The following is a 12,913-nucleotide window of genomic DNA, read 5'->3' as shown; positions in this document are numbered from 1 at the left end:
ATTTGTCCCTGTTGTGTGTAGGATAGAGTTAATGTGCGGGTATTGCTGGATGGTGCAGACTCTGCGGGCTGAATGGCCCGTTTCCATGCTGTATTGCCAAACTAAACTAAACTGAAATGTTCTTACATTGAAGTCAGGAGCAAGTCCAGTTTTAAAGTCTGCACAATAAAGACTCACTTTCCTGCTGCTCTGCACCACTGGAATCCACATGGAGTGCAGTGGCAGAACAGGACCTTGAGTTTCTCCAGCATTTAAACTAGGATCCAGCATTCTCAAGCTGCCACAGATTATATCTCGTGCACGATTCACAAGTCTATTGATTTCAATGGGAACTGTATGGTGATGGAGTAAAAAAAGGGAAAAACATGGCAAGCATTTTTGTAAATCAGTGGTTTATTTAATGTTGTAATTATTTAAATCAGGTTTTCAGATGAGTTTTTATCATTTTGTTTATAATTCATGTACATGTTCATATACATGTTTGCAATTGTTTAAAAATCCTTTTTATGAATCAGAGATATTCATAAATATTTGAAAACTGACAATCTTGGTAGCTAGTTTTGAATCTGGAATAATAATCTTGCTTCGAGGGATGGTCCTGGTGTTGAGCAATGAGGTGCTGGGCAGTGAAAGGTCTCAGTGGTGCAAAGACCTGACTTTGGCAGACCTGAACATCCTTCTCCCAGCAAATTCATCTGGATGGTTTGGATATCTTTCAAAACTAGCTGCCAAAATTGAGGTATTCAGAACAATAAAGAAGTGAATTAATACCTTGGTCTGCGATGTGACTTGATTACACACAAGAATAATTGAAATTAAGGAGATTAATTTTCCAATCATCACTACATAATGTTCAAAAGGCAGAATAGGTTGCATTCTGAAACACGACCAGCATTGCATGAGCTTGCGAGAGGTAAGACTTGGGGAATGGAGGTTGAAGGTGGTGACACAAAATGCTGGAGTAACTCAGCAGGACAGGCAGCATCTCTGGAGAGAAGGAATTGGTGACGTTTCGGGTCTAGCCCTTCTTCAAATTTTGAAGGTGGTGACCTTGTGCTGACAGAATCTGAACCAATGTCGCCAAAAATACCCGAAATGTCAACCATTCCTTCTCTCCAAAGATGCTGCTTGTCCCACTAAGTTACTCCAGCATTTTGTGTCCACCTTTGCCAAAAATAATAACTGATGTATTTAACATTAAAAATCTGACACAGAACGATTAGCTTTTTTTTTAGCAAATAAGGCCATTTCTACGCTAATTACTTATAGATTAACATGGCTGACACTTGTGAATACTTATTGTTTTTCTACAGTAAATCTAGCAGGGAATATGTGCCAAATTATTGGACAGCTTTGTGTCATGAACAAGAAATTGAGCTGGTTTCGCAAGTTTATTTCACTTAGTAGTTTAAATGAAACTGAGGGCCATTCACCCTCACTTTGATTTGAGACACTCATTGGAAGAGAGAATGCCATATTGCCATAATAGTTTTGTATGCCGAAAGCCATGCTCTTCAGTGTGACAAAAATAAAACAGGGAACACATTACAGGGGTAACTGTATCCTTGTGTCAGTATTTAACAGTTACTTTATTCTGTAGGTTGTTCAAATTATCAAATGACCAATGATTATTTCTATCCTGCAACAAAGGAGCAAAATGTGGACCTACTTTCAAAAATAATGTAAGAAAGAAAAATGAAATGACCATTATCCCTTTATCAGCAGTATTCTATTGTTCTAATATAAATCATTTGTAAAATGCATGCAGATTTTCAACAACCCTATTTTGAGAGCCTCACAAGCCTACAATCTCAACTATCAACAACACCAGCAAGCACATGGAGTTAACAATCTATAAATCTCCCTCTAAGTCACAAACTACATTGACTTGTAAATATATTGCATTATTTCATCATCACTGACCTTTTTCTTCTCGTTTATTATATTGTTTACAAAGTACATTCTGTTGAGCTACCGCAAGTAAGAATTGAATTGTTCTGCTTGGGACATATGACAATAAAACACTCTTGACTCTAGATTCTTGAACTCCCTGATCAACAGCATTATGGGAGAATCTTTACCAGAAGAACTGCAGCTGTTCAAGGTGGTAGCTCAACAGAACCTCTCGAAAGCAAGACATTCATATCTCATAAATTACTACATTTAAAAAGATTCTCAACTATGTATTAATTTCTGAAATACCTTAAAAGATGTAGGAGTATATTGTGGTTATTTTGGTTCAATTATGAGAAACAATTGCAACTGTACTTAACATAGAACTTTAAAGTACAGTATAGAACAGGCCCTTCGGCTCACAATGTTTATGCCGAACATGATGTTAAATTAACTGGTCTCATCTGCCTGTACATAATCCATATCTCTCTATACCATGCACTTACAATGTGCTTATCATAAAGCCTCTTACACACCACTATCATATATGCCTCCACCATCATCACTGGCCCCCACTGCTCGCTTGGCAACAAACAATCCATGAAAAAAACCAGCAATTATGGCACTTAAAAGTGTTTCCAAGATTAAACAGATGTTTTTACCTGCTTGTCAAGAAATTCTCTTGCATCTTTTTCAATGTGCCCTTCATATAAATTGGTGGTGAGACTCATCAGACCAATCTTTGAAAGGCCAAAATCAGTCAGCTTGATGTGACCCATTGAAGTGATGAGAAGACTGTAAATGAAAAGAACACTGTCAATAATGGAGACCACAGGTCAGGTTTTGTGAATACATGACTGCCAAAACATTTCAAAATCAAACTCTACAAAATGTTTCCATAAATAAATTGAGCATACCTATTGTTAATGTAATGATGTCAAATTGCCAATGTTTAAAAAATTCCATTGTGTTAACTTTTGGAAGTTTTTAGATTAATAATACTCAGATATATAGAAGTGAATTCAATACACCAATCTAATGTGAAGGTTCTGGAATTGCTTTGAGATCCTTGTTCAAAATATTTATGATGCCTTGTAATGTAATTGAAATAATAATTTGGATATCAGTGATCTGCTTTCCAAGTGGAAATTTTTTAATTCATGAATGTTAAACATTTTATTTATTTGAATACTGTTCATGAACATAAACTATTTCAACAGTAATTTGGATAACATCAGTTCAATAAAAATTCAGTATCCACTTCTTCATAAAGTGCTTTTGAGTGTCTGTTAAATATGAGGTCAATTAATAACTCAAGTAAAGACAAATGTGAGAGTAACGTATAATCAATTCGCCCACTTTAAAATGAATTGTCACTGTAAGGTTATTTCCATTATATACTGTTGTGTGGTGCAGACAAAAATAAAACCCTTAGATGGAAATGAACAAATTTCACAGATATTCAAAAAAAAAGGATATTTTAAGTTGCTGAGTTAAAGAATGGCAGATAACATATCGGACGTACCAAAGGAGAATTTGTGTGATGTGTCCAAGAGGGTGTCCTTGAACAGTATGTGGATAGTCCAACTTAAGGAAGGATCATTTACAGGACCTTGAATTGGGAAACATGCCTGGTCAGGTGATTGGTGTTTCAGTGGGGGAACATTCTGGAAGCAGTGATTACAACTCCCGAAGTTTTAGGATAGTTATGAATAAGTCTGAATCATGGGGGAAGGCAGATTGCAACATTATTATGCAGGTGCTAGGTTGAGTAAATTGGGAGCAGTTCTTATTAGCACATCTGACATTTGGGAATTGTTTAAAGGCTACATTAACCTAAATGTACATAATACATTATTACAAATGTAGATAATACAATACATTGGGTGGCAAAATGGCAGGTGGAATTCAATCCAAGCAAGTGTGAGATGTTGCACTTTGGGAGGTTGAATACAAGGGTTGAAAGTATACAGTTAATGGTGAGACCCTTAACAGCATTGATGTGCAGAGAGATCTTGGTGTCAATGTCCATTCCTGAAAGCGGAAGCACAAGTAGATAGAATAATAAAGAGGTCATATGGTATGCTTGCCTTCGTCAGATCGGACTTCAAATATAAGAGTCAGGAAGTCATGCTTTATAGGACTTTGGTTAGATTGTTTGTGGAGTTCTGAGTGCAGTTCTGGTCAGCTCATTATGAAGAGGATATGGAGGCTTTAGGAAGGGCACAGAAGGTTTATTAAAATGCTGCCTGGATTAGAGAGTATTAGCCAGGCGAGGTTGGACAAACTTGGATTGTTTCCCCAAGAACTTCAGACGTTGAAGGGGCACTTGAGAGAAGTATATAACATTACACAATGACTGGCATAAATGGGGTAGACAGTCAGAAGCTTTTTCATCAGGGTGGAAATGTCAATGACTAGAATGTATATCTTTAAGGTGAGAGGAGTTTGTTTTACCCACAGTGGTGGGTGCCTGGAACACATTGCCAGGGTTTGGTAGCGGCAGATACGTTAGTGGCATTTAACACGCTTTTAGATAGGCTCATGGATATACAGAGAATGCACAGGAGATTAGTTTATCTTTGCATCATTTTCGCCACGGACATTGTGGGTCAAAAGATCTGTTCCTGTGCTATGGTATTCTATGATCATGCATTTGGTATAGGTATCTTCAAACATTACACCTAGTTGCCTAGAGATAAACACTTGAGGTGTTGGGAAGGATTAAGCAGCTATTCATGAGAACTGAAGCTGTTGTCAACAAAGCCAATCAAGCATTGGGATTTATCACTAAAATACATGATTATGCTGAAATCCATTTTTTTGAAATTTCATAATTCATTGAAAGACAATGTTTATTACGATATGCTTATATTGAACTGAAGACGGTACGGTACAAAGCAGGAATAACAATTTTTAAAGGGGTACAGACAAAAATACAGCTCATCTGGAACTTTGGAGATTGGATGGGATAGGAAGAGGAGCGAAGAGAATCTATGAGCAGGACTTCAATAGTGGGGAGAAGATTGCATTAGTAATTAAACAAAGGGGTTGGGAACATAGCAAGCAGTTATGTGGATATCAGCACTTTAAAGTCAAATAAACTGGAAGAACTTAAGATGCAGATAGAAAGAAAGTAAGAACAGAAAAAAAGAGATGAGAAAACTTAAAAAGCAGAGAAAAATCGAGGCCACCACTTTGTGTGGACCTGTGGAATGAGGGATTTGTGAAAAATCTTAAACCTTTATTCTAGGCTGGTGCTTTTGATCTCTCTGTGAAACCGTCAAATACTGGTGAAAGCATATTAAAGTGCTTTGATTCTGACATTTATGGATTATATAAATTTGCAAATGAACTGGTAAAAATCAAGTCAATATCTTTAGCTTAGAACAAAGCAATTTTTTTTTGAAAAACTGTTTGATATTTTACGGAAATTAAAATATACTATTACATGAGTAAAAATTAATCTCAGCAACAAATGTATACCTCCATTTTGTTTTGCTTTACAAAGCAAAATTAATTCTCCCAGCGATTGACAATTTTGAGAATGTAGCAACGATATTTCAGATTAATGCTTATAGTACTGCATTATTCTCAGAAAGGTCAACAAATTTATAGCCTTCTTCATGGGTTCTACGCCCAATAAATAACTTTTTGAATGTAGTCACTACTGTAGTATAACAATCGGTGCACAAAAAAGCAATGTGATAACTTGCTTTATGCATGTCAATTGAAGAAAATATCTGCCAGTACATTAGGAGTATTCTCCTGCTCACACTTAAATAATGCCACTTGAGGGGAAGAATAATGCTTATTCAATATCTCATTAAAAAATACATATCTTCTAATATTGTAATACTTCCCCAGGACTTTTCTGAACTGTCAAATCTGGATTGGAAACTCCCAAGTCAGAAGTGAGTGTTTGCACTTAACTGTGGCTGTTTGCACTAACTCAAGATCACCAGTCTTTTTCCTTTATTTAGAATGATATTCATCAAGCAGAATTCATTATATGGCAAATTTTGTTTCATCAGCTTGAAACGAAGATAATGGAATAGGTTTGAATAAGACCAGCATATATATATAATAGGTTGGTCTCCTGTCCTCTAAATCTCTAACGGGAGGAAGCATACCTTAACAACTAGAATGACATCATACAAACATCCATATGTACAATTATTTTAATGTCATCTGGTTTAACAGTTTGTTAGTCACGATATCTAAATCTACAAATCAAGAAGATACCTAACATGCAAGAAATACAAGTTCCTCAGGTATAGGTCTCTAGGTAGGTAGAAATTATTAAGTTCAAGAATTTATACTTGTCTGGTTTGAGGTCTCGGTGAACAATGCCATAATTGTGCAGATATTCCAAAGCCAAGACGGTTTCTGCAAAATACATCCGGGCCATTTCAACCGGCAAAGCACCAATATTCTTCAGTAAAGTGGCACAATCCCCACCTATGATACAAATTTAAATACAATGGACATGGTTATGGAGATGCTTTGTTATTTAACAGTTCTGAATGGCTGGAATTCTGAATAATTACTTTTGGATCAGACTTCATAGTAGAAGAAACTAAAAATATCCACATAATAATTAATCAAAAGGCCATGGGGAGGAACTTAAAGACCAAAAGTAGAAGGCAAATTCATTGGCTGATTGTCTTACATTGTGAAAATACTGGAGTCCATTATTAAAGCTGTATTTGCAGGATCAAGCACAATCAATGTTGTTTGGTGAAACAGAAATTATATTTGCTAAACCTGCTACAACGTTTGATACAAAGATGTAGATGCGTAAAGCAGGACCAGTAGATATGGTGTGTTTCAATTTCCAGCAGACATTCAATAAAGTGCCACAAGAGAGGTTACTGTACATGATATAAGCATATGAGAGTGAGGGTTATATATTGAGATGGATAGAGTAGTAGCTAACTAACAAAAAACACAAAGCCAGGATAAAAGTTGGTTTTCATATTGGCATTGAGTAATTGGTGCAGAAACAGAGGTATTAATACATACAATTCATATTAATAACTAGATGAATCTGATGAGTGCAATTCAGTCGTGTGGAGATGATATAAATTGTGTGGAGGACACAAATAGAAAATATATAGATAGGTTATGTGTATGGATGAAAAATTGGCAGATGTAGCATAAAGTTGGAAACTGAGAGATTATCCACTTTGGAAGGAAAAAGCAGATTATTATACAGTAAACCCTTGTTACAGTGGACCATAGGCGGGAGTGGCGGGGATGGTGTCCATTATTGCCAATGGTCCGTCATAGCCAAGTAAGGGATTTCCCTCCCTTGATATCACTGCCCGAGCATCAGGTCAGGATCCTGATGCCCATCACTGAGAGCCCAGTGGACAATAGACAATAGGTGCAGGAGTAGGCAATTTGGCCCTTCGAGCCAGCACCGCCATTCACTGTGATCACGGCTGATCATCCACAATCAGTACCCCATTCCTGCCTTCTCCCCATATCCCTTGACTCCGCTATCTTTATGAGCTTCATCTAGCTCTCTCTTGAAAGCATAGAGAATTGGCCTCCACTGCCTTCTGAGGGAGAGAATTCCACAGATTCACAATCTGTGATAGGACCTCCTCCACCACATGGAACACAGCGGCTAAGAAGGCCGCCCGGCACCACCTTGTCCAGTGCAACTAGATGACGGCAATAACCACTGCCCTTGCTGCTGGTAACAGCATTCAGAGATTGAGAGCAAAATGGGAGGTCTGGGGCTTTGGAGTGGTGGTGTGATGAGGTGAGGAAACCCAGTCCCGCTCTAAGTGAGATTCCCAGGACCAACTGCTTGCCCGGAGTTCAGGGTGGAAGGACATTAACCTTTAACTCCGTTTCCCTTTTTTGTTACAAGCTAAGAATACTAAAGGCTGTTTGTAACATTTCGTTGAATAGAGTGTCGATCAAAGCAAATGCTTGTGAATTTTAATGCCCTCCTAGCAGTCTGTGTTCTTAAAGAGACATTCCACTGTAACTGAAATCCATTATAAAGAGGTCCATAATAACGAGAGTTTACTGTACAAATGCAGTGAAACTACAAAATGATGTGATACAAAAAATCTGGAGGTCAGGGTACATGAACGCAGGTACAACAGATAAACAGGAAGGAAATCTTAACTTTGGCCTTTATTGCAAAGTATGAGCATGCTGGCTCCATATAAATACTTAAGTTTAGAAAAAAAGAGTTGATCTAATTGAAACTAGCAAGTTTCTGAGTGATATTGACTTAGGAAATATTGAGAGGAAGTTTCTTGAGCGAGAATATCTAGAACTAGATAGGATAGTTGCAGAATAAGTGGCTGCTCTTTGTAACGGAGATGAGGAGAATCATCTTCTTGTAGGATGACAACTCCAAAATTATTATTTAATAACTTTCAAGCATCTGAAGTGAACCCAGTCAACTCCTGCAAGAGATTAGCCAGCATTTCACCACGCCGATCAACAATGAAGTTTGACAATAACCAAATATACCTTTAAACTTTAGTACTCGGTAGCCTCAAAAGCAATATAATTTGAGATTCCATGGGTTTCACTTCAGATTACATTATTAAAGATATGGATCTAAAGAAAAGAGCAATCCAAAGTGATTTGGACAGATCTTCAAAAAAATCCAAATTACATAGCACATAGCCAATGTCCCAGAATAATAGTGCAAGTCCTTCATTTGAAAAGGTCAATTATATGTTTGCATACCAATCTTTCTTAAATCAAACAAGCCAATCTTTGTTCAGTTTTAAACTTGTGGAAACAGTTGAAAGCCAAAAATTCTTGTTTTTCTGCACTTGCAGTAATTTCCATTTGTCATGGATATATTTTGCAAGTAATTACAAGGTTTCATAGAAACTTGCTTGTGAATACATCAATGTGATCAGTCATTAGACCGTAAACAACTTGGACACAAGCAAAGTCCTACAATAGGTACTGCGTGACTCAAGATGAGTTGTTAAGTAAGAGTAATGAATTTACAGAGCGTGTCCAATGAGAAATAACATGGTCCAATTTCATGAGCAGTATAGGGAGAACAATGGATCACTTCAACCTGCCAAATACTTGTATCAGAGAACAATGGATCACTTCATCCAGCCAAATACTTGTTTACTTAAAATGCTTAACCTGTCCAATGATTTATAAATAATTAAGATCATGTTGCTTGGGAGACTCATTAACAATATTTGAGTCGGAACACTGAATAAGTGTATATAACTCCACAAATTAGATCAACAGGATGTCAATGAACATCAAAGCAGCAATGAAGATATGGTTACTTCATCAAACCATAATTTATCTCTAACCATCCCAGTTAGATGTTAAATGAGATTCATGGCACCAATGTCAGAATTATCAAATTTTAATGGCAGTGAAATGGAAAATGCTTGTTATTAACGTAAATCTGACATGCAATTCAAGATTTCCATTACTGTGTGGATTGAAGTGAAATTGCAAAATAACTTCAGTGATTCACAATCTAAGCTGTTGTCTTCTCCATTGCAACAATGTGAACTTCGGGGATTTAGGAACTATCCTCAGGGTAAAATGAGATCTTTACAGCCCGGCAAGGTGTGCTCTATGACTCTAAAAGACTACTGCAGTTAAAGAGGGAACGAAAGTGACGCAACAGTATAGTGTTATGACAACAGAATTAGTTTTTTTTTAAATTCACTTAACCTCACATCAATTAATAACTTACCTTCTACGTATTCGATCACCATACACAGATGCCGTTTGGTCTCAAAAGAGCAGAACATGCTCACAACAAAAGGATTCTCAGCAAAGGTCAAGATATCTCTTTCAACAAATGCTTGCTGGATTTGGTTCCTTAGAATAAGATTCTGCTTGTTAATTTTCTTCATAGCAAACCTCTGCCGTGTATCCTTATGTTTCACAAGGTGGACTGCTCTGTAAGATATGCACACATTGTACCAATTACCACTGTGATAACAGCAAAATTATATTATCAGAAACAACAGCAGTCAGCAAAGGAGTATTAGCAAAATTGCAACTTTCTTAGCAGGTTAGCTTGGCAAATGGCAGATTAATCAGGTAACTCAATGAATAACACTTTCATTGTATGAGTGGAAAAATGCTAACTCAAATACATTATATATATTTATACAGGGTTAACTATTGACCACACAATGGTGATTGATTATCTGCACAAGTAGTCTTGAGTAAGCAGCATGTTAGAAATGATGAAGGCATGCATTTATTTACCAGTTCTGGTTCTTTGGCTGAAACAATAACAACTGGCCTGGAACATCCCACGTAAGTGCATCCCAAAACACATGCATCTAAGCACAAATCAAATATAATGTCTAACATTTTGCTGAATTTTGATGCCGTTATGTGTTTAATAGGGCAACATATCCTTAATCTTTAATCATATGTTTATCAATTCCACCTCCAATTACACTTACCCTAATAACAGTGGCCTTAACAAGTTTTAAGTCATTTATATTAGCTTCCACCAGCTATACCCGATGGACACCATCTTCAAAAGACACCAAGATTTTAGGTTTTGTGGGAAAGAATCATTTTTCTGGTGCAACTGAAATCTTTGAGATGTTTCATTTAATATATCCTCATTGAAATATGGACCACGTTTTCTTTCGAACCCAAATTGAATTTTAATTTCCATATTTGGAGAATAATAACAATGGACAAATTTACTGTTCCAACTTCTGGCCCCCGAGTTCCCAAGGGAATTCCAGGCTGCAAATAGAGGATAGCTCAGTCTTGACTGCTGTTTACAGCCCTCTTTGTTTGTTGTTACTTACATTCATATTTTTGAAGTTTTTGTCACCTGGGAAAAGGAGAATCTTCATTGATTGTTTCACTTTAGCTGCATTGCTTTCACTGCCTTACTGTCCAAGTTGTAGCCCACTAACAATGTCATGTACTCACCAACCAAGGAAAAGAGCCTTATTTAAGAAACAATGAAAAGGAGGAGTGTGATCACAAGGTTCTCTGTTAAACAATAAAAAACTTTACCCATAAGCTCCATTGCTAATCAGTTTTAGGTTTTCAAAGTCTTCCTCGCACGGGGTTTTCTTTGTGTTAAATGTAGCACCACGACCCTGAAAGTAATGAAAATTGAACAAATAAGTCTGATATTGTGCCAACAGGTAAATTTGTGCATTGTGTACATTATTGCATTCTTAAAAGTAAATGTGTAGATTTTTTTTTGAAACACAAAATACCCTTTTTATCCTACAAATAAAGTTTGAGGCTATTGAGACAAAGACAAAGTAACAACTTCAAAAAAACTGAAGAGTTTTTGGAGAGATAAAGGACATATGTGATATATTCATTATCCAGAGTTTTAACGATTCTGAAAATATCATCACTTCTCTTTCAGTATGGATAATTCTTCTCAGCTGAAAACACTATTGCTGATGTCACAAATTGGATCACATGAATACAATCTGCACCACAATCGAATGTAGCTAAAAAATAGCGAATGCCCTGAAACATGTATTTTAATGTAGATGCTAACACTGGCTAAGCCATTTAACCTCTGATCTGGCTGGATCACAAAACATAATGAGGCCCAGCCCCACCCTTTTGTGTCTGCTTGCTATTCCAGAATCATTCAGGCTTCCTTACTTACTTCTTGCAAAGCATCCTCTTAAACCCCACTTCCCTGCCTTCAATATTCTTACTACCAAAAGTGCAAAAGGCACAAATAATCTTTTTTTTTACTTACATGAAAATTATCCATTCATTTGTCACGGAGATTCTCCAACATTCCATTACCACGTGGTGAAATTATATCAAAGGGTCTCATTCATTTTAGCCCTCAATATGCATTGTTCCATGCCATCTCTCATCAATTTATTCTCAAGATCATCATGTCTACGAAACCTATTATCTTCTCCCTCAATTCCCTCAATTCCCTTCATTCGGGCACTCACACTCTTCTTGAACCATTTTTTTTTGTTGATAACATTAATGGTTCTCTCCATCATTAAGGGCCTGTCCCACTGTATGAGGTAATTCAAGAGCTCTCCCGAGTTAAAAAAAAAATCAAACTCGTGGTAAGCACGTAGAATGTACGCAGCGGGTACATCTGAGCTCGGGACGTCTCTTAGCAGCTCGTAACGCTAACGGCAGGTACTCGAGAAAAGCGGTAAGCTCGTGAAGACTCGTGAAGCTTTTTCAACATGTTGAAAAATGTCCACGAGAGCCCCGAGTACCTACTAGCGGCTATTACCATAATTCTCCGAGTTCAAATCAGGGGAAACTTGGGAGAACTCTTGAATTAGCTCGTACAGTGGGACAGCCCCTTTAGTGTTCTTTCCCTTTAAATGTACAAAAAACCTTTTGATCCCTATTGCTCCTTGCAAAAGATACACCCATTTCCAATCTTGTTTTCTCATCCATCTGCCATATCCACAACTGTCCTCCTATATACAATTTTCCATGTTTGAACTTCTCTAGTATCCATCATAGTTTCCACATTGCAGAAATGTTATTTTACTCATGTCATCAATTAGTTCCTAGATAAATGCAAGGTGGAAAACTGTACCTTACTATCCTTTTTATGTTGTCTGCAGCCTTAAACACAATTACCTCAACCATAGCAATGTCACTCCAGCTGGAAAAGACTGCTGTCACCACATCATGCACTGGGTATCTCTTCCTCGGCCTAATGCTGGACCAAATGAACAATGCAGTGATATGTAGATAATAACCACTTCTACCTCACTAACACCTCTCAGCTCCTCTTCTGCATCTAAAATGCCAGATTGCTAGTCTGATACCCAGTGTTAGAGAAGCAGAAATTAGCGAAGACTAAATACTGCAAAAATCAGTCACCATCAACAGGAATCTCAGCTCTCTTGTCATTGATGCTGTTTCTCTCCTTGGTAACATGGCTAACTTGAAGATAAGCATCCAACTACATATTAGTGCTATAATAATTTTCACCTCAGTAAGTTTGGCTAATTAACCCCTCCACCCATTGAAATTAATCTGCTACTGAAACAATTAT

General features: G+C 37.1%; 1 protein-coding gene across 6 annotated transcripts in view; it reads right to left on the bottom strand.

Moving 5' to 3' along the window:
* The window catches only part of mast2 (microtubule associated serine/threonine kinase 2), a 323,001-nt gene that overhangs the window by 40,855 nt on the left and 269,233 nt on the right, over nucleotides 1-12,913 (bottom strand). For all 6 annotated transcript variants that reach the window (XM_055641697.1, XM_055641698.1, XM_055641700.1 and 3 more), the window contains 4 exons: nucleotides 10,912-10,997; nucleotides 9,611-9,819; nucleotides 6,216-6,354; nucleotides 2,556-2,688 (listed from right to left, as the gene is read on the bottom strand). In XM_055641697.1, coding sequence (XP_055497672.1) covers nucleotides 2,556-2,688; nucleotides 6,216-6,354; nucleotides 9,611-9,819; nucleotides 10,912-10,997 — 567 coding nt within the window. The remainder of the gene's footprint in view (nucleotides 1-2,555; nucleotides 2,689-6,215; nucleotides 6,355-9,610; nucleotides 9,820-10,911; nucleotides 10,998-12,913) is intronic.

The sequence above is a fragment of the Leucoraja erinacea genome, chromosome 10 (genome assembly GCF_028641065.1).
Source record: "Leucoraja erinacea ecotype New England chromosome 10, Leri_hhj_1, whole genome shotgun sequence".
Taxonomy (NCBI): Eukaryota; Metazoa; Chordata; class Chondrichthyes; order Rajiformes; family Rajidae; genus Leucoraja; species Leucoraja erinaceus.
Note: the sequence above shows the minus strand (reverse complement) of the source record. Positions and strands in the feature narration are given on the sequence as shown.